The following is a 22,661-nucleotide window of genomic DNA, read 5'->3' on the forward strand; positions in this document are numbered from 1 at the left end:
AAATAGTTACTTAACCACACCCCAGAGATAAGTTTATTAGACAACTTCCAGCTTGCTTGGCAGTCTGGAGATGGAAAAGAAGGGTCAAAACGCACCTTTTTGTGTGCCAGATTTCACTCTGCGAACTGGCCATCCTTACTTAGGAGCGAAAGAACATTTTTAAAAAAATGACTCAGATCTTCTGCACCCAGATGGTTGGGAAATGGCCAAGGAAAACCAGATGCCCCAGCAGGTCTAAACCCCCCCGTCATGCAAAGTCTGCCTTCTTTTCACAGAAGGTAGACGTGGCGAGAGTGAAAAACATGCCATATTTAGAAAACTGGACTTGGCGACCAGTAATTTCACGAAAAGCCTTTCAGTTCTCATCAACATTCTGTCCTTTCTGTGCCCGAGTGCCTTTCCCTAAGTGTGTAGGCTTGGTCTCATGGTTCGTCAGTTATAGGTTCTCCTCCAGAGATTCAGTCTCGTTTCTGTAATTCTACTCTGGTTCTGTAGCTCCGGGCTCGGGGATGGGAATCCGGCCGTGAGAGGTGCCCGGGGGGGCCCCGAAGGATGGAGCTGGGTCCAGCCTGCCCTCTCTGTGCTCCTACAGGTTCCACCAGTTCCTCCTTGTCCGATCACTGGCTCCTCCGGCTTGGGAGCAGTGATGGTAGCATGAGGGGCAGCCTGCTGTCCTGGAGCCCCACCCCCGGCCCTGCCCGGCCCCAGCTGCCTGGGCCTGCCTCCTGCACCAAGAGCCTCCCCAGCCAAGGAAAGGGTACGTTCGGTCACGTTGGTTAAACTCGCTGAGCTTACTTTCATTCTCTGTAACGACCGTCACTCCTCAGCTTTATGAAGGTGCTAGCACTTCACGGCTCGGAGCGTACAGAGTCCCTCGGTACGAGAGGTTTATTGATTTCCCAAATCGGGGCTCTCAGGACCTGGCCCGCCCCCTGCCCACTACCCTCTGTGCTCCCTGGAGCTGACCATCTAAAGGGGGCCGACAGCGCATCAACGAGTGAATGAATTTCACGACGGGGTGTAAAGCAGGGATGAGGGCGAGGAGGTGAATCATCAAGGGAAGAAGGTATCTAGGCCAGGGGTGGGGGAGGAGGGATGCAGAGGGCCCGTTAGGTAGGGCGGGCGGGGAAGGCCTTTCCGAGGAGGTGAGTTTGGAGCAGAGGCCTGAGTGCGAGTGAGTCCTGTAGTCTGGGCGTGTGCTCCGCACGGTCAGGGTGAGGGCTGTGAGGTGGGAGTGAGCGTGGGACGGGGGGTAGGGGGGCGCAGGAGAGACCAGAGCTGCGGCCAGAGTGACAGGAGGTAGTTGGGAGCGTGCCTTCGTCACATGGTACCAAGTTTGCATTGTATTCCAGTTGCGGGGGGGGGGGTGGGGGGGGGTGGGAGCTACTGGGAGATTTGAGCAGCAGGTCATCAATCTGATACTTTCGCAAAGCCTACTTTAGCTGCTGTGTGAACGCGTCACAGGAGGGGTAGGAAGCCAGACGGCCAGCTGAGAGGTCTGGCTGTGGTTTTCCAGGCGAGAGCGGGTGGTGGCTTCGATTAGTGGGTGAGGTACGAGGTGGTCAGATCCGGGGTATATTTGAAGATAGAGCTAACAGGATTTGCTGGTTTGGGGTGTGAGGGAGAGAGGAACCAAGGAGGACTCTTTGCTTGGTGTCCACATAACTAGGTGACCAGTAGTAGTACAGGTGGGAAGGGCTTGGTTGGCTAGGATGCAGGGTCTATTTTAGAGGGAAATCCAATGTTTGACATGGTCGTTGTGAGACTCCGGTAAGACTTCCAAATCAAGATGATAGCTAAGGAGTGGAGAAAAATATTTGAGGGTCATCACCACACGGATGGACTTTAAAGCCACGGGGCTGGCTGAGCTCTCGTAGGGAAATTATACAGATAGAAACAAGTAAAGACCTAAGACCAACCCTGGCGCTCTCCTACATCTAGAGGTTGAGCAAAGGCAGAGAGAAAGCACAGAAAACAGAGGAGTGGCCTGTGAAATAGGAAGAAAACTGGGCAAACATGGGTCACAGATGCGAAAAAGGGGAATCTTTCAAGGAGGAAGAAGCCAACTGTGTCACATACTGTTGAGAGGCTGAGTAGGATGAAGATGGGTAAGTGACCATCGGGCTGGAAGGTCACCAGTGACTTGCCAAGAGCATCTATCACGGTTTGGAAAGAATGGAAGCTGTCAGTAACAGGTGGAAAAGAGACTGGGTTAAAGAATTGACGGTGGATATGGGTTCCATCAAAGACTGTGATTAAAGAGGCAGTAGCTGCAGAGGAATGTGGGCTGCCAGCACTTTGGGGTTTTCTTTGCCAAATAAGAACTCACGGAGCATGTTAGCATTCAGATGGTCCCGACTAGAGGGAAAATGTGATGATCATGCAGGAGGCAGAGGCAATAACTGCAGAAACAAACGTTTTCAGAAAAGCACACGTGTGTCTGTCCGTCCGTCTGTGCCTCTTTGGCCTCCGTGTTCCTTCCATCAGAAGGTGGCAGCACATTCTAATTACTTTTAGTTTCCATGTTTCCTATTAGCACCTGATTTGGTTTTATAAATAAAAAAACTTTAATTGAAGTACCACGTACATACAGTAAAGTGTACTGATCACAGGTGTACATCTGATGAATTATCATACAACATACCCATGTAACTATCACTGAGATTAAGCAGTAGAAAGTTCTAGGTCATCTCCACCTCCCCCGACCCCAACCCCGTATCCTTCTCAATCTTTACTGTTTCCGTCCTTTCCAGCAGGAAGTATTATTCTGACTTCTAACACATTGATTAGTTTTGCCTCATTGGAAACTTTATATAAATGGAGTCACACATTCTTTTTTTTGTTTTTGGTACACGGGCCTCTCACCGCTGTGGCCCCTCCCGCCGCAGAGCACAGGCCCCGGACGCGCAGGCTCAGCGGCCGTGGCTCACGGGCCCAGCCGCTCCGCGGCATGTGGGATCACCCCGGACCGGGGCACGAACCCGTCTCCCCTGCATCGGCAGGCGGACTCTCAACCAGTGCGCCACCAGGGAAGCCCACACATTCTTTTTTCTTTGACTTCTTTTGTTCAACATTATATTGGTGAGACGTATATTTGTGGTATGTATCAATGCCTTTTTCATTTTATTCCATTTATCAGAAACAAAAAAACAGGGCTTCCCTGGTGGCGCAGTGGTTGGGAGTCCGCCTGCCGATGCAGGGGACACGGGTTCGTGCCCCGGTCCGGGAGGATCCCACATGCCGCGGAGCGGCTGGGCCCGTGAGCCACGGCCGCTGAGCCTGCGCGTCCGGGGCCTGTGCTCCGCGGCGGGAGGGGCCACAGCGGTGAGAGGGCCGCCTACCGCAAAAACAAACAAACAAAAAACACAAACCAACCCAAAATAACTCAGACACATAAAGTTTGTTACCAAGTCTAAGCTTGTACTGCTCACTGCATGACAGACCAATAAATCAAGAGACCATAGTGTTGGCGCAAGGAATAGCGACTTTATTTGTTAAGCCAGCAGGCCGAGAAGATGGTGGGTTCGTGCCGCAAAGAACCATCTACCCAAGGTAGAAATCAAGCTTTCCTTATACTAAAAGGGGAGGGGGTGTGGCTGGTCCTTGCACACTTCTCAGGGCAGGAATCCTTTGTTCTTGCAGCTGCCCAGGTAGGTCTGGTCACAATGTTCCTATAAACCTCCAACAAGAGAATTGTTATTTTCTGTTCTGCAACTTTTTATCTCTACGTGAATGGGAAATTGTTATACCTTTAAAGGTCAGCGCCTTGAAAATGGGCTATATTTCAGGCTCTAGGCAACATTCTTTTACAAAAGGTGCAGAGCCAGCATGACTGAGATAGGCAACAGAGCACAAGGGATGCAGCTAAAGAAATAGATCCAACATGGAGTCATGTTTGTTCTCTGTTACAGGTTCTCTGCACGGCAAGTTTAATTGTACATATCAGAGAGAGAGAGAGAGATTGTTGTCTATTGACTGTTGACCATTGTCAATAAAAAAGCAAAAGCAGGCATTTGGAAAAGAAATCATGATGGGTAGGGTGGGGAGAACCACCTTATGTGCGAGGGGTTCACGGATGGGCTGGATTTGATCTCAGAGGCTGACCTGGAGAAGTTTGGCTTGATAGTCAGGGGAAGCACTTTGAGTCGTTAGAGATTTCCGGATTCTTGAGTTATTTGTGGATTCTCCAAAAATCCACACACGTTTTGTGGTGAAGACACGTGACAGACTGTCTTTGGGAAACGTCTGCTGGTGTCCTTTTGCACCCTGATGGGGTGCTCCACTTCCCTCATCAAAACCTCCCACATTGTAGGAATAGATTACATTTTGCTTATTTATTCCACTGTGGTTGGATATTGGGGTTGTTTCCGTTTGGGGCTATTACTAGTAGTACGGCTATGACCATTTTTTTCATGCCTTTCTGTTGTACGTACGTCTGCATTTCTGTTGGCTGTTTACCTGGGAGTGAAATTGTTGGGGTGTTTGTGTGTTTATCCGTCAGCTACTTATTCCTTTACACTTTAAGTTACTGTTCTATTAAAGTAGCTAACACAGTTCCTGGTGTGTCCCAGGCTCTTGTTACATATTTGAGAGGGAATAAATATGATGATAGAATTTTTTTTAATAAGTTTATTTATTTTTGGCTGCGTTGGATCTTCATTGCTATGGGCGGGCTTTCTCTAGTTGCGGCGAGCGAGGGCTACTTTTCGTTGCGGTGTGCGGGCTTCTCACTGCGGTGGCTTCTCTTGTTGCGGAGCACGGGCTCTAGTCACGTGGGCTCAGTAGTTGTGGCATGCAGGCTCTAGAGCACAGGCTCAGTAGTTGTGGCGCCCAGGCTTAGTTGCTCCACGGCATGTGAGATCTTCCCAGACCAGGGCTTGAACCCGTGTTCCCTGCATTGGCAGGCAGATTCTTAACCACTGTGCCACCAGGGAACTCCCCTGATGATAGAATTTTAAAGCGGCAGGTGGTTTTAGATTGTCATGGACTCCAACCCTCTGGTTATTATGGTTTATGTATCAAATTTTGGTGAATTATTCCTCCATGTTCAGCATTTTGGCTCCCAATATCTCACTATTAGACAGAAGGCTGATTGCACCACTGCCCCCTGCAAATCACAGCGGTCTGATTTCCTTAGAATCCGCTCTGTGTTGGCGTACTATTTCACGCATTATATTCTGACTCACCCTGTCTGGGCGTTTCTTTTCCCTTCACATTTTTATGACTGCACATTTAGGGTAGTGTCTGGTGAACAAAAAAAGGCATTCCTTCCCCAGCTTGTCCATCCCCCATCAGCATGAGTCACTGACAAGCTCATAAATTCATCCCAGTTCTGTCCAGAGGCGTAGGACCTTGGGCCATTTCTCAGCTCTCCCAAGAAGAAATGTGTTTCACACCCCTTAAGGAGGCAACTTCAAAAGATGGCCAACTTTTCAGCAGGGTACTCAGACAGGCGTCAGGCATAGCTCCAGAAAACTCCCCAGAGAGACAGAGAGGGCTGGGATGGGAGGAGAAGTAATATTGCAGAATAACTGTCCTCCAGACCCTTGCAGGCATGTTACTTATCTCATCTACTCATTCAGAACTCTGGGAGAGGTGAAATGGTAGCCCTTTTACCAAGGAGAAAGCTGAGCCCCGGACGTAACGACGTAACCAGTCACAAGCTCACCTGGGAAGTAACCGGGCTGCACATAAACCCGCTCCCTCCGGCTGCCAGAGTCCTGGCTCTGTGGCTCTTAGCTTTTGCACAGCAAAGGAAACCATAAACAAGACCAAACGACAACCCTCAGAATGGGAGACAGTATTTGCAAATGAAGCAACTGACAAAGGATTAATCTCCAAAATATACAAGCAGCTCATGCAGCTCAATAACAGAAAAACAAACAACCCAATCCAAAAATGGTCAGAAGACCTAAACAGACGTTTCTCCAAAGAAGATATACAGACTGCCAACAAACACATGAAAGAATGCTCAACATCATTAGTCATTAGAGAAATGCAAATCAAAACTACAGTGAGGTATCATCTCACACCAGTCAGAATGGCCATCATCAAAAAATCTAGAAACAATAAATGCTGGAGAGGGTGTGGAGAAAAGGGAACCCTCTTGCACTGCTGGTGGGAATGTGAATTGATACAGCCAATATGGAGAACAGTATGGAGGTTCCTTAAAAAACTACAAATAGAACTACCATACGACCCAGGAATCCCACTACTGGGCATATACCCTGAGAAAACCATAATTCAAAAAGAGTCATGTACCAAAATGTTCATTGCAGCTCTATTTACAATAGCCAGGAGATGGAAACAACCTAAGTGTCCATCATTGGATGAATGGATAAAGAAGATGTGGCACATATATACAATGGAATATTTCTCAGCCATAAAAAGAAACGAAATTGAGTTATTTGTAGTGAGGTGGATGGACCTAGAGTCTGTCATACAGAGTGAAGTAAGTCAGAAAGAAAAAGACAAATACCGTATGCTAACACATACATATGGAATCTAAGAAAAAAAATGTCATGAAGAACCTAGGGGTAAGACGGGAATAAAGACACAGACCTACTAGAGAATGGACTTGAGGATATGGGGAGGGGGAAGGGTAAGCTGGGACAAAGTGAGAGAGTGGCATGGACATATATACACTACCAAACGTGAAATAGATAGCTCGTGGGAAGCAGCCGCATAGCACAGGGAGATCAGCTCGGTGCTTTGTAAGCACCTAGAGGGGTGGGATAGGGAGGGTGGGAGGGAGGGAGACGCAAGAGGGAAGAGATATGGGGACATATGTATATGTATAACTGATCCACTTTGTTATAAAGCAGAAACTAACACACCATTGTAAAGCAATTATACTCCAATAAAGATGTTAAAAAAAAAATTCCAAATTCAAGGCTATTCCCTTTGGACACTGCCAGAGCCTCCCTTCCAAAGGGAGCATTCCCTCTTGGAGTCTGAATATAATGGTGATAGATTTGAAACCTGTTTGAGAAGCTCTGAGATGGTTGAAAATCCAGCTTTATTTTACTGTTAATACTAAGCCCGGGGCAAGATCAAAATCCAGCACATAGGCTTTCAACAATGATTGGTACTAACTCCTCTCCCCACGAGTATGTGGGAGACTTTTTTTTTACTGTCAGAATGAGTAGAGGGCATGATTGGCATTTAGTCCCCAGGGGGCAGGGATGCTAAATGTCTTGCAATGCCCAGGGATGGTACCATGTGGTACAGACCTGTCCTTCCCAAAGCCAGCAGTCCCCTGTAGAGAAACACTGATAGCTTGGCACCTTCATCCTTCTGGTAGCTCTGGTTACGGGGACCTCATAATAACGAAGGCATTTTAAAACAAAAATGAACAGATCCAAGTTTTGTGGGGTATGCAACTTAAGTAATTGGGGATGGGTATTGGGAGAGGCTCCATAAGAAAAAGGACAAAGAAGTACCTTACTTTTTCAATTGTTATAAAAACGTGACCATGTGAAAAAATTGCTAAAGTCCTTTGCAGAGGAGGAGCCCTGAGACTAAAGCGTTTCGGTGTCAGTGCTCCTGATGGTAAATTTCCTCTATGGCTTTATTGAGCCTCAAAGGTTTTGTTTTTCTTTTTCAGTGCTTTCCAAATAGTATGTTGTTTCAGTTTTGATTTCCTCTTTGATCTACAGGTTATCTGGGTGTCAAGTATTTAAGAGGTTTTGGTCACCCTTTTATTCTTTATGTCTAATTTTATGGCTTGTGATCCAAAAATGTGGTTTTCAAAAATGATTCCCTTTTTGTGATCAAGTAACTGCGTGATGGTTATTTTGTCAGTGTTCCGTGTATACGCAAAATAAGGTACATTGTCTTCTGAGGAATGTGAGCTTTATTAAATTAGGTGGGTTGATTGTTGCATTCCATTTCCCTATGGCTTTTTGTTTTTTAATTGATGTACAGTTGATTTATAATGTTGTGTTAGTTTCTGGTGTACAGCAAAGTGATTCAGTTTTAAATATACATATATATATGTTCTTTTTTATATTTTTTTCCATTACTGAATATAGAATAAGATACTGAATATAGTTCCCTGTGCTATAAAGTAGGACCTTGTTGTTTATTTTATATATAGTAGTTTGTATCTGCTAATCCCAAACTCCTAATTTATCCCTCCCCTACCCCCTTTCCCCTTTGGTAACCATAAGTTTGCATTCTCTGTCTGTGAGTCTGTTTCTGTTTTGTCAATAAGTTCATTTGTGTCATATTTTAGATTTCACATATAAGTGATATCATATGATAGTTGTCTTTGTCTGACTTACTTCACTTAGTATGATAATCTCTAGGTGCATCCATGTTGCTGCAAATGGCATTATTTCGCTCTTTTTTATGACTGAGTGGTATTCTGTTGTATATATGTACCACATCTTCTTTATCCATTCATCTGTCGATGGACATTTAGGTTGTTTCCATGTCTTGACTATTGTAAATAGGGCAGCTGTGAACATAAGGATGCATGTATCTTTTCAAATTAGCTTTTACTCAGGGTATATGCCCAGGAGTGGAATTGCTGGATGATATGGTAGTTCTGTTTTTAGTTTTTAAAGGAACCTCCATGCTGTTCTCCGTAGTGGCTGCACCAATTTACATTCCCACCAGCAGTGAAGGAGGGTTCCGTTTTCTCCACACCCTCTCCAGCATTTATTAACTTTTTAACGATGGCCATTCTCACCAGCGTGAGGTGATACCTCATTGTAGTTTTGATTTGCATTTCTCTGATAATTAGCGATGTTGAGCATCTTTTTTTTTTTTTTTTTTTTTTTTTTGCGGTACGCGGGCCTCTCACTGCTGTGGCCTCTCCCTTTGCGGAGCACAGGCTCCGGGCACGCAGGCTCAGCGGTCATGGCTCACGGGCCCAGCCGCTCCGCGGCACGTGGGATCTTCCCAGACCGGGGCACGAACCCGTGTCCCCAGCATCGGCAGGCAGACTCTCAACCACTGCGCCGCCAGGGAAGCCCTGCTTAATGCTTTTAATCATAAATTCTACTTTGTTTGAGATGAATAATTCCACCCCTTCTTTCTTTCTTCTTGCTTGCATTTGCCTGGTGTCATTTTGCCCTTCTCTTTTACTTTATAAACCTCTCTTTTTGAGTTAGTTTTAAGTGGTTTCTGAGAAACAGTATGTTGCTGTGTTTTGTTGTGTTTTTTAAATGTAAAAAATTCAAAGCCTGTCTAACAAGGGAAACTTCAGTCCATTCATACTTAAAATCAACTACCAAACTTGATTTCATATCATTTTATATTTTTTTGTACATTTTCTCATAGAGATTTTTTTTTTATTTAAGTAAAGTTGATTTACGGTACCGTGTTAGTTTCAGGTATACACAGCACAGTGATTCAGTTATATATATATATATATACTTTTTTAAAAAAATAAATTTATTTATTTATTTTTGGTTGCTTTGGGTCTTCGTTGCTGCGGGTGGGTTTTCTCTAGTTGCGGCGAGCGGGGGCTACTCTTCATTGCAGTGCGTGGGCTTCTCTTGTTGCAGAGCACGAGCTCTAGGCACGGGGGCTTCAGTAGGTGTGGCACATGGGCTCAGTAGTTGTGGCTCTTGGGCTGTAGAGCCCAGGCTCAGTAGTTGTGATGCACGGGCTTAGCTGCTCTGCGGCATATGGGATCTCCCTGGACCAGGGCTCGAACCTGTGTCCCCTACACTGGCAGGCGGATTCTTAACCGCTGCGCCACCAGGTAAGTCTTATATATATATATATATATATATATATATATATATATATATATATTCTTCTTTGGATTCTTTTCCCTTATAGGTTATTACAAAATATTGATATAGCTCCCTGTGCTATACAGTAGGGCCTTGTTGGTTATCTATTTGATATATAGTAGTGTATATACATTCATTTCATTAAAAAATATTTCTATCACCGATTCTTTTTTCTTATTTTTACTGGTTTGATCATGTTGCTGTGTGTTCCCTTTTTTCCCCTGGTTCAGTGGGAAGTGCTATTCTTTCCCATCTTGTTCATTCTTACCTCATGCTTCCCTATATTTAAGATCAAAGGCATTTTCCAATTATCATATGGATACGAGAAGCCTGCTGTTTCCTGCGAGTCATTCTGTTTCATCACTGCCTTTTCTCTTTTCCCTGATGAGACCTGTTAATGCTTTCGTGTCATTCCCCCCAAATAAGAGCTTTGAGACGCTTTCCCAGGCTCTCTCTGGTCTGTTTGTTTCAACAGCACCCCCTCGTCAGTCCCCAGTTCTTAGATTTTGCTGAGATGGTTTCCAACTCTGTTCCAGACTGTAATCAGAATTACTCTTGCTGTCCCTTTCCTGTCCCAAACACACCAACGTAACTTCATGTAACACATCCTAAGACCACCTGTCCTCTGTGACATGATTGCACTGGACACCGCTGTCTGTCTTCTTTTCATCACCTTCTATCTTCAGGTCTCGGTGCTGATTTTTAGTGTTTGGTCAGAATTCTTGTCAGGTATGCATAACATGCTCTTCCTCTGCAGAGCCAGAAATATTTTCTTTTCCCGGGGAGTGAATGGCAGATTGACTGGTGAAGGGCTCTTGGGTTGCAGTCCTTTTCTTTCAGGCATCTGTGGATGTTTTCCCACGGCCTATGAGGCCCCAGGGTTGCAGGTGAGAAGTTCTTCTTTTTCACATGAGAATCACTTGTTCTTTCTGGCTGGAAGCTTTTAAAATTCTGTCTTTGACCTTGGAGTTTAGAAATTCTACCAGAATATCCCTGGGTCTGCGTTTTTTCCTCAAACCTGCCTGGGACTTGTGGAGGCCTCTCCTTCTACAGATGCAGACTTTTCTTTAGGGAAATGCTGTTTTTGTTTAATTATTGTCTGGCCTGCTTTTCAGATTCCTATTATTTGCCTCTTGGGTCTCCTAGATCTGTCCTCCAAGTCTCCTAGCTTTTCCCTGTGATTTTCTATCGCTTTGTCATTTTGCTCTATGGCATGAAACGTTGCTTTCACTATTATAAAATTTGTGAAATTTACCAAATGTCATAAATTTCAAGATAGCTTCAGGCCACTAATTTGAGTCTTAACAGTGACCCTGCCTGCCTTCAGTTCATTTACTGAATTTTAAAACCTGGAAGTCACATTCTTCAGTCTCCTGTTGTTCTGCACTTGAATCTCCTTGACAGTTTTATTTTGTATCTTTTTCTTTAACGGCTCAAAAGGGCCTGTTCTGATGGTTCTGTTTATTCTTTTTTTTTTTTTAAACAGAGAGCAGGAGTATTTATTTTTAAATTTATTTATTAATTTATTCATTTTTGCTGTGTTGGGTCTTCGTTTCTGTGCGAGGGCTTTCTCTAGTTGTGGCAAGCAGGAGCCACTCTTCATCGCGGTGCGCGGGCCTCTCACTATCGCAGCCTCTCTTGTTGCGGAGCACAGGCTCCAGACGCGCAGGCTCAGTAGTTGCGGCTCACGGGCCTAGTTGCTCTGCGGCATGTGGGATCCTCCCAGACCAGGTCTCGAACCCATGTCCCCTGCATTAGCAGGTAGATTGTCAACCACTGCGCCACCAGGGAAGCCGCTGGTTCTGTTTATTCTTATTCTCTGACTGCTAGACCCCCTTAGGTGTGTTTTTATTTTTCTGTTTCTGCCTGTCGGGGCTTCCTTCCACCCTCTCCTGAGTGGCCGTGGTTCTTGGAATGATGGACGGGGCAGTGGCCTTGGCTCCTGAGACAACCTTTCCCCTCGCCAGCTTTGTCCTGCCAGCTCAGTCACAGAAGTGGACAAGGCTCAGCTGTTCTGTGCAGCTTCTCCTCACTTTCTGGGGGACCCGAGAAAAGTTTAGGGGTCATGCTTGCCCCAGGTTGCACTGTGCAACCAGAGACAGAGATGTCTGCAAATACAGGTTGGGGCTTAGAAAATGAAGGCCCCTAGTTAGGGCCCTTTTCTCCCTTGGTTCCAGCCCTGGAGGCCTCTTTGCTACTTCCCTGACCTGCCGAGCTTGCCTGTGCCTCAGGGCCTTTGCACTTGCTGCTCCCTCTGCCTGGAACCTGTTATCCCCAGATCTCCACACAGCTTCCTCCCTTCTCTCAGGTCTCTCCTCACTGAGGACCCTCTATTTCCCCCTTACCCTGTCTTCTTCTTCATCCTAGCTCTTATCTCTACATCCCATGGGATGTGTTTTTGCTTTTTTGTCAAGTCCAATAAGGAATAGGCACGTTGTACTTTATCCATAGCTGTATCCCCAGCACTGCAAACAGTCCTTGGCACCCAGTAGGCTCTCATTAAATATTTATTGAGTGCATAAGTCGGGGACACCCTTGACGGGACGAGGAAAAGTCTTGTCCTGTTGCAGGTGGGCTGAGGATGGTGAGAAGAGCCCCCACCCCCTGCTCACAGCACACATAGTGAGGCCGGGTCGGTGACCGATTTCATTAGCCCAGGAGAAAAAGTCACAGAGGAGCAGATGTGGCATTTCCCAGCGCAGCGTCCACCGGCTCCAGGGCCCCTGTGTGGTGGGGTCTGGCTCCCAGGCTGCCCCGGAGCCATCTGTGTGAGCAGGGCTCTGGGGGACCTGGGAAGCTCCTATGTATGCCCTGGGGCTTATACAACCTCAGGAAGCACTTAACCATTCATGTCCCCAATGTGGCTTCAGCTTCTAGGCCCTTCCTGGTTCTCAAGCCAGACTCGGGGGGAGCAAGGCCACGGATTCCATGGTGGGAAAGGAAGCATAGCTCAGGGGTCTCTGAACTCCACCTCTGCCTCTAGCTCCCAGCATCCCTGGAGGTCTGGCTCCCCAGGGGAAGGGCTTACCATCCCCCACCCTCCCCCTCCCCCAGAAGCAAGGTACTCGGTGAACAGCAAGTGCTGCATCTGCTTGGGTGCTTTCCCATTCATTTCTCCTCGTAGCCGAAGCGCTCGCTCCCTCTCAGATCCAACAAACAGGATGAAATAAAATCATGATGGCCAAGGTGCTTTCTCACTGCATCTTGCGCAAGAGGAGCTGGGCGCTGCTGGGCACCTGTGTTTCCCGTGACATGAGCTGCCGCCCGGTGCTGGGTGCCCGGGGAGAAGGATGGAGAGCGGGTTAAGGCCGTGGCCAAGCCACCTGCCAGCTGCCCGGGCTGCAGGCTGGGCCTCCCGTTCTGAAAGGCTGAACGTCACCGCTTTGTGACTCCTAACACAAAGCTGCTCTTTTTCTGCCCTTCCCAGGGCTGTGGACCAGGAACAAAACCTTCCCACGTGTCTCAGCCCCCAGAACGGGTTTTTTTTTTTCTTTTCCTTCCAAGGTGTGGGAATTTAATGATGGAGCAGCGACGTCAGTTGGGACTGGAATTACAAAGTGTTTGGGGTGAGATTGTGTCTGTGGATGGCTAATCTGAAGAAGTACTTTAAAGAAAAAGAAAAATACCGAAGATTATCTGTGAAAAACCTGAAAGGCAAGATCCTCGGAACCTCAGAGATGCTATCAGATGCCTCGTGGAGCTGATGGGCCTTCCACGCCCTCGCCTCCTTGGCACCTCTACTGGCTGACGTCTGTGCGCTTTCCCTGCCGGCGCCTTGGGGACCCCTTGTACCTGCTCCTTTGACCTCCTGAGCCCCCCGCCGCCCGTGCCTCCGAGGACCCCGGTCCCTCTCCATACAGCTCAGAGGTTGGCTTTGGTGGCTGTGGTCCTGGCTCATTTTGGAAGCTGACACGTGCTCCGTGATGAGAGTGGAGAGGCTGGTGCCCTTGACCCAGGCTGACTGTCCTTGTGCCACGTGGGCTTCAGCTGAAGATTTCTTTCTCAGTGGTGGCAGGCATCTCATAAATCGAGTGTCTTAATGGTACAATGGCCAATGACTTTTTAACTTTTTTTTTTTCTTTTTAATTGTGTCAAAATACACATAACAGAGAATTCCCTGCCTGTCCAGTGGTTAGCACTCTGCTCTTTCATTGCCGAGGTTCCCGGGTTCAATCCCTGGTCGGGGAACTAAGATCCCACAAGCCAGGGGAGAAAAAGAAAACAACCAAAAACACGTACCAGACTTTGTTTGCCATCTTAACCATCTTTAAGTGTACAGTTCAGTTGTATGAAGTACATTGACATTGTCGTGTGGCCTGTAACCACCACCATCCCTGTAACTCTTTTCATCTGTAAATCTGGAACTCTATACCTGTTCAACACCAACTCCCTATTCCCTCCTTCCCCAACCACCTTTATACTTTCTGTCTCTCTGATTTTAGCTGCTCAGAATACTTCACGGAGTGGAATCATATAGTATGTGTGTTCTTGGTGACTGACTATTTGGGGTCCCTTGAGATTCCATATGAATTTTAGGATGGGTTTTTCTATTTCTGTTCAAAACCTCATGGCGATCTTCATAGGGATTGCATCGAATCCATAGATCGCTTTGGGTAATATTGGCATTTTAACAATATTAAATCTTCCGATCCACGAACACAGGATGTGCTTCCATTTATTTACGTCATCTTTCGCTTCTTTTGGCAATGTTTTCTAGTTTTCAGTGTACAAGTCACCTCCTTGGTTAAGTTAATGCCTAAGTATTTTATTCTTTTTGATGCTATTGTAAATAGAATTTTGGGGGGTAACTGATTGACTGTGTCTTAAAAAAAAATACACAACCTGGGTATATGTCTGTTCCCTTTAGAAATGTTGAGATTGAGGAAAGAATTGAGAAGAAAATCAGAAATACACAGCACCCCCATGGTTCCCTCTACACCTTCTCATGTTATTTATTTAAGTATGGAGTATTTATTTCTCCATACTTCTTTGTATGTTTACACATGCACGCGTCATGCCCATACACACACATCTACACATATACGTGTGTATATGTTTTTGCAAGTTGGATTACTCTGTTTTTCTAGACTCTATTTCGCCCTTAGCAATATATATCAAAAACATCTTTCTAACTATATACAGATGTTGCAGAACACAAAATGGAGGTATAGCTGGCAGTTCTGAGAGAATTAAACACACAATGCTTTTCTTTTTCTCTTCTTTTCTTTTTCTTATTTTGAGCCCACGGTAGAGTATCTGAGACTTGTGCACTGGATAAGTACAAGCACCTAATTTGACCTGAAAAAGCAGGGACTTTTGCTGAGCATTCTGTTTCACGGCCATATATAAAGATGAATGAAAATGATGTTAAATCTTAGGCTAGCTGCCTCAGAGACTGAGTATTCTCGGGAGTCTGCACTGCCTGGCATGCAGTGCCAGGCTTGGCAGTTGGCACTGGCTTGCCCTGTGGCTTCACATATATAAATGGGTTCCGTGGAACAGTGGGTACAAACCGTGATGCTCCCGAGGGCAGGAACCATGATGTCTTGTTCGCTGCTGTGTCTCCAGCACCCAGGACAGTGCCTGATCCATCAGAGGTGCATGGTCAGTGCTTGTTAGACAGACTGGCCTTGCAGCTACTCTTAACTGCGGCCGGAGGGATACTAGGGCACTGATGCTCTTGGTGTCTCTTTCAGGAGGCTTGGAGTCCAGGCCTTTGGCACGGGGTGTCCAAGGCCGCAGCATCAGCATGAAGGTGCCCACCCCTTCCCGAGCCAAGCAGGGGACCTTCAAGACCATGCCCCTCCGGTGGTCTTTTGGCTCCAGGGAGAAACCCCTGGGTCCATCCGTCGAGCTGGTAGAGTACTTGGAGTCCAGACGGAGACCTCGGTCCACGAGCCAGTCCATCGTGCCGCTGCTGACGGGCACTGCTGGTGGGGATGAGAAGTCAGACGCCACCCTCTCTGCTAAGGGTGAAGATAGTGGGCGAGCCGGCGACAGAGTGCTGGCCGAAGCGCCCTGCCCCTCGGGCCACCCCGGCCGCTGCACGGTCCCTGGCAACTCAGATGGCCCGAATGCAGCAAGGAACCTCAAGGAAAACGCAAGTCAGGATATCAGGCTGCCCAGACAGTGTGACCTGCCCCTCACAGTGATGTCCTCAACGGACGGCGGGAAACGAGCCCGGCCGGAGGGCCAAAGGACCACAAGCTGTAAGGGAAGTGGCCTGGCGGGGAGCAGTGGCCAAACACCCTCCCCCAAGAAGGCTCCCAGCGCTGCGACGTTATCTAGAAACAGTGCAGACAGTTGCCCAAATACCTTTGGGAAGATGAGGGCTAACGTGGAGAGAAGGGACCCCGCAACAGACAGATTCCCACAGGGAACCCTCCCCTTTCTGAGGTCTGTGTTTTGGAAGAGGGAGAGCAGGAAGAGTGACAGGGCAGAGGTGGTGAGTGGCAGGCAGAGCCCAGCTGTGAATGAGCGGGCCCGGGGCTCGTCTCCGTCCCTCAGGATTCGAGAGAGCCTGGCCAGGGGCCCCGCCAGCCCCCTGGAGAGGGACGTCCGGTCAGCGCCCAGCTCTCTGCGCCTCCCTCGCAAGGCCGGCAGGCTCCCGAGGGCCACTGCCCTTGGCACATCACAGAGGAGTGTCCCCGGGGAGCAGACTTCTTTCGGCACCTTGCCAAAGGTGAAGTACCACACGCTCTCCTTAGGTCGGAAGAAAACATTGCCCGAGTCCAGCTTCTGACGGTGTGTGTTCCAGTGACGTGTGGAGCTGGCATCCTCGTTGACTCTGCACTGAGCTGCACCTGTAGGCAGCCTGTGTTGAGAGTGGGATTTGGGGAAGACAGTTGTCTTGTGACCCCTGAAAATAAAAATGTTTTGGTCTCCGCATCTAGATTTCCAACACCTAATTCCAAAAATACCTTGTTGGCTGCCTTTATGCCACCAGACCACAAGAGGGCTTTAGTGGGTCAGCATAACCATTTCGAGGCAAGAACTGCTGTTTTGTTTAAATTTCAGGGCCTGAGTACTTTTACTAAGGAGTGATCGGATGTGGGCAAAACATAGAGCATAACTCTGTGAGGAAGCCTCGTTAATAAGAATCTTCAGTATCAAATCAAATATTGTTATTGGTTTCTCCTATTTAAACTTTTTTTGGGGGGGAAATAGCGGACTTAACAGGAACATCTTCTTTTCCTCTTGACGCTTCTGGGGGATAAAGCATTAAGGATGCCAAAAAAAAAAAAAAAAGGGATAGTGACACTAAAGCAGGATTCTAGGATAATGAGGTGGGAGAGAAATGATTCCGATTTTAGGAAAGTATTTAATATATAACAAAATAATTGTATTAAAAGTTTTTCAAGGTATTTAAAAAAGATAACTATTTTGATACTGGGAAAAAAGGAAGTTCTTTTTTTAAAATAATTAACTATGAGATCTATGTACAATTTTAATAAAAGCTCATCTGTGGAACATGCAAATGACGGTCTGAATTATTCAAGTTGGACAAATGATCTTGTTTTGTTTCTGCTGCATAAACTTAGCTCATTGCTTTTTTTTTTTTTACCATTTAACCATTTTTTAACATTGGAGTATAGTTGATTTACAATGTCATGTTAGTTTCAGGTGTACAGCACAATGATTCAGTTATACAGATAGATAGATGATAGATAGATGGATAGATAGATAGATATATTCTTTTTTTAGATTCTTTCCCCTTATAGGTTACTACAAAATACTGAGTATAGTTCCCGGTATATACGGTAGGTCCTTGTTTGTCATCTAACCTCGTTGCTGTTGATATCAGAAAGCCATCGATTGAGTTGTCTCTGAGAATTTTAAGTACTTTTAATTAAAATGATTTGCTGTTCTCTAAGGAAGTAGAAGTCTCCCCAGGTCTCTCTCTGGAGGGCATGTACTTTCAAGGACTAGAGAGTCTGAGCCTGTCTCAACGGACCATCCCTTTGTTACCGACTAGGGTCCTTGGACTCCTTAATCCATAGAAGTTGATGAGAGGCCAGAGGAGGAGTTCAGGCGAGGCTTTACTGGGGCTCGTGCAGCAGCAGCAGGGAGCGAAAACAAGCAACAGGTGCCCTTGCTCGCTCCCTGAGGCGGGGCGAGCTGGTCCCTTAAATGGGGTGAGGGGGGGTTGGGCCGGAGCGGTGGCTCAGGTGGTCTGCCCACCCGCTTGGTGATGCCGTGTGCAGGGATCGCGTGCAGGACCCTGCTTTTCCTCCCCGCCCCTCAGAAGTGGCAGTCGCGTTTTGGCCTTTCTGTATCTTCTTGTTCATAATTTGCCCCAACTGCGCCTGCGTGCAGGTATTTTTAGTCTCTTATAGTTTCTTTGTATTCTGTTGCTAGAGGAGACGTTTGTCCAGGTGCAAGCCCTGCAGTAGAGGGTCCCGGGTCCCAGCCTGTCTCAGGTTGACTGTCCTCTGTTGCCTAGAGCTTTGCACACTTTTCAGTAGCTCTTCTAACAAATACCCCCTCACTTCTTACCAAAAAGCTGCTAAGGCTGATCCTAGTCCTGGGGCGTGACAGGTGAGGTTACTGGTGGGTCTGTAGTTCAACAGTCCATTTTCTAGAAATACTTCCTTTCTGATAGGAACCATTTGTTTAAGACAGCCGACTCCAAAAATTAAGTTTTTCCTCGTATACACGGCATGACTCATTGGTGTGTCTCTGCTACTGTTCTTTTCTTGAGGAAGAATGAGGTTCTTTTTTATTCCCCATGAAAAAGGCTACGTAATTTTGAGCAACAGTTCCAAGGTAGAAGGACCCGAGATGACAGAAGGAGAAAGCAGGGGGACCTGCCACCTGACCCCAGGGGGCAACGTGTGTATCAGTAGACCCACGTGCTTGCATTTCAAAAGAAGCCCGTGTTTTCTTCAAGTCTTAACTGATGCTGGGGAAGACGTAGCTGTCCGTGCCCTCTTGGGGGATGGGAGTCTAGGAGTCCTCCTGCTGTATCTGGTTCTTTTTCCTCTGTTGACACTCATTTGTCATCTTTCACTCCCATGCTCTTCCTAAGCCCAGCCTCACTTTCTTTGTCCCCTAAGGCATTGGGTTGTGACTCAGATGTGCATCCCCAGGCTTCTCCCTTTCGAATACCCTTGGATATCATGAGCAGGTCCCAACTGTTAGCAGCTTCCTCTGTAATACACCACAGATTGGAGCATTTGCCCTAGGCTATGAATTTGGAGTAGAAAGAGGCAATTACACATAGACGCTGGTAGTTATATCTGCCATCCCACGTCTTCAACAAGGATGCCTGAAGTTCCTTGGTAACGCTTTCCCTGAGGTTGCTTCCCCGTCTACAGGGACCTGGTAGGGAAGGCTGGGAGAACACAGCATGGGAAGAGATTGGGTTAGATTTCTGCCCAGACTGGGGGCATGGTTCCAACCTTGACCGTGCATCTGAGTGTACGCTGTGGCCATCTGGTCAAGAGATGTTTCAGGAGGCAGCATGGCAGAAATACTTAGATGCTTTTCTCAAACTACAGAGCTGCTCTTGGACATGTGTAAATTGGAGTTTGAGGCAGGTTGAAAGCCATTGAGTCAGATACAAGCATGGCCAGCGATTGAGTTAGCTCAGCGTGGCAGAAATGGTCTCCCACCCTCCTCTGGAAGCCCAGGTACCCTGCCTGGACCTTTCCCTGCTCCTGAGGTCTGGACCCTAGTCTGGTGGTGATAACTCCCTCCTGACTCCCAGCGTGTCCTCCAGGTCTGGGACTACTTTGCTTTATCCTCCACTCCACTCTCTTCCACTAGCGGAAGGAGGGGTTGACAAGTCCAGAATCTTGGGCTGGGAAGTCATACTGGCGGTGTCAGAAGCGCCAAGGGCCAGAGGAGATCGAACATCTAGAGGAGAGGAGATCGTAATCTATACAAGTTACAGAACTACAGTTCTGGGAACAAACAGAGGTATATGCTAGCTCCATGCTGCTTTCCAGATCCCGTCAGCAAGACACCACCTGTCGTGAACAGACCCAGGGATGGTGAGTTAACCAAGCTCCCGTGACTTGATTACATCTCTTACTGCAAAAGATAACATGTAACAGTTGCAGCTAACGAACGTTTCGATAGCACCTGCTGTGTGTGCAAAACACTTCTAAGGTGCTTCAGATTTGTCCTCCGAAGTGTGAGAGGTTGGGTCGTTGCCCACCAACTCCTGTCCCCTGCTGGGTGAACAGTGCCCCCCACGGACATTAACTCTTGTGCAATTCAAGACTGCACCTACAAGGGTTGAAGGGACCCTCAGGCTTTAGAGAAAGCCCCCCAGGGCAGAGAAGTGGAGAGGTGAGCTGGATTGCTGTTGGCAGGTGTGGGAGCCTTCCATCATAGCTACCGCTGACACTGGGGACAGGGGGTGGGGGGATGGGTCACAGGGCACCAAAAGCATCTGCTAAATCCTCCAGGTTCCTCTACTGTTTATACACTTGGACATTTCCCTTTTGGGCAACAGAGCACCACCAAATCCAGACCAAACTTCCCCACTGTACCTCAGCCTTTGTAATGGAAACTCCTTGACTGACTTTGCAACCCAGAGTTCCCCCAATACCACTGTTGACCAGGGTACACCAGGAAGGTGGGGGTGATCTGACCCTACATTTGGAAACCTCACCCAGTTCTAAGATGAAAGGGACTGATAGGTTATTGGTCATCTTCAGCTGCAAGGGCTCCAGCCATCTCCACCCACGTCCCAGCTCTGCCATTGACCAGCTCTGTGATTTGGGCTTAATTACCTACCTAGCTTTCTGAGCCTGTTGTCTTCACCAGTAGAAATGGAACCATTAATATCGGTCTTGGAGGCTTGCTGGTAACATTGCATAAGGTGACGTGTTAAAGTTCCTCGTAAGGTAGCAGGTAGGTGGTAAATGCTCAGAAGTTCCCTTGTCTTCTCCAGAGATAAGCGTTTACAAAGAAAGGCTTGTTTTGCCCGTAAGTGTGTTCTCCCTTTCTTCTTGTAAGAGCATCTTTTTTTAAAATTTTTTTAAAAAAATTATTTATTTATTTTTGGCTGTGTTGGGTCTTCGTTGCTGCATGCGGGCTTTCTCTAGTTGTGGCGAGTGGGGGCTACTCTTCGTTGTGGTGTGCGGGCTTCTCATTGCAGTGGCTTCTCTCATTGTGGAGCACGGGCTCTAGGCACGCAGGCTTTAGTAGTTGCGGCACGCGGGCTCAGTAGTTGTGGCTCACGGGCTCTAGAGCACAGGCTCAGTAGTTGTGGCACACGAGCTTAGTTGCTCCTTGGCATGTGGGATCTTCCCGGACTAGGGATTGAACCCGTGTCCCCTGCATTGGTAGGCGGATTCTCAACCACTGTGCCACCGGGGAAGACCGTTGTAAGAGCATCTTAATTTTCTCTTGGGAAATCACTCCCTCCCCACTCTGTCCATCAGACAGAGCTGCCCCACCTCTCCAGCCCAGGAATGGGCATGTGGCCCAGGCTTGAGCAATCAGACACACGTGGTGGTTTCAAGATGGCTACATGACAAGGTGGGTGTTGGAACTAGGGGGAAAGAGGAATCTTTTTCTATCTGGCTTCTCAGTCTGTAGGATGTGAGCCCGGAGGTATTGGTGTCCATCTTGCCGTGAGGATGGGGAGAGCCTGTTGAGAATGAAGCCCACCCAGCAGAATATGTTGTTGAGAAATGGCAAAACAAAACAAAGAACAAACAAAACAAACAAAAACCCTGAATCCTGGTGGCATCCTTTGGACGCCTAGATCTAACTATACCTGAAATAGGACTTTCTAGTTACTTGGGTGAATCAGTGTTTGGTTCACTCTGTGGTCTGGGACGGTCACTGGCCTCTGAGGTGCAGTCCTTCTGTGTCCCAAGGGGCTAACCAACCGCCTTCAGGCTGCCCTCGTTCTGCCAAGAGTATCCCACAGAGCATGACCACCCTCATTTTTCTCATCGGTGAAATAGATTTGTCGGCTGTTCCAGTGACTCAGGGTTGATGTGAAGACCAGATGGGATCTTGGAGGGGAATGCTCGTTGGAGATGATGAATTGCATGCAATTCTGTGGGCTTGTTACTGCCGTGCTGTGCTGGATTTCTGTTCCCAGGAGGAAGCTATAAAATAGGTTTGGAGCCACAGTGACACCTGGTGGCCATTCCTCTTATGGCATGATGCTTTTCCCCTCGCAACTTAAATAAAATTTTCCATATGTTTCAGCCTAAGGGTTGTAGGTTTTCTCATTTGCTAGGCTGGTGAGATGCCCCATCCTGAGAGGGAAGCGGGCCTATGTGGACACAGGGACATCCTAAAGGCAATAGGGGGTATCCAAAGGGAGACCAAAGTCCACGGACAGGAAATTCAACTTAAGGGAGCTTGGGGGGCCAGCCACTCAGTCCTGCTGTGGCTGCGTCCACCTGCAGGTCTCTGACCCTGTTTGGCTGCAGGGACGGCGGAGCAGACCCACTGACACGAAGTTCCTTCTTCCTGAGCCATCATTCAACGTGGCTTTTTTTGGGAAATCCCAGGGGTCTGAGGTCTTCCTCCACCGTGGAGTCTTCCAGTCTTTGCTTTCCCAGCGTTTGGCTTGGTGCCCCTGTGGATGCTTCCCAGAGGTGGCCCCTCTCTGCCCATCCACCCCTCCTCCCACCACCAAAGGATGGTCCCCTCAGCCCCGCTCCAACCTGAGAGGAGGCAGAGCCCCAAAGAGAGCGGGTCAGGACCCCAGGCCCGGGGCTGGGGCGTGGCGAAGCTAGACCTGGAGCCCAGCCCTGGTGCGACCCCAGGACTGGCTGCCCGCGGCCCTTCTTGCCCCAAAGCTACCGTCTCTGTCTCTGGCCACCTATCACATTTCAGTCGTTTTCCCAATGCCGTTGTCCGTCCCCCACCTCCCAGCCCCTACCGACCCTCCATCATTCTGGCCTAAGCACCTCTAGCATCCCAACACCCGACAGC

The 22,661-nt window shown here is 47.8% G+C and overlaps 1 protein-coding gene across 1 annotated transcript in view; it reads left to right on the forward strand.

The window, feature by feature from the left end:
* The window catches only part of USP43 (ubiquitin specific peptidase 43), a gene marked incomplete at both ends in the record, with an annotated part of 62,200 nt that extends 45,709 nt beyond the window's left edge, over positions 1-16,491 (forward strand). Inside the window, 2 exons of the mRNA XM_082861800.1 lie at positions 593-757; positions 15,446-16,491. Of these exons, the coding sequence (XP_082717926.1) occupies positions 593-757; positions 15,446-16,491 (1,211 nt within the window). The remainder of the gene's footprint in view (positions 1-592; positions 758-15,445) is intronic.
* Positions 16,492-22,661: the final 6,170 nt, after the last annotated feature.

This window comes from Leucopleurus acutus (assembly GCF_964270905.1).
Source record: "Leucopleurus acutus genome assembly, chromosome: 19".
NCBI classification, from domain to species: domain Eukaryota; kingdom Metazoa; phylum Chordata; class Mammalia; order Artiodactyla; family Delphinidae; genus Leucopleurus; species Leucopleurus acutus.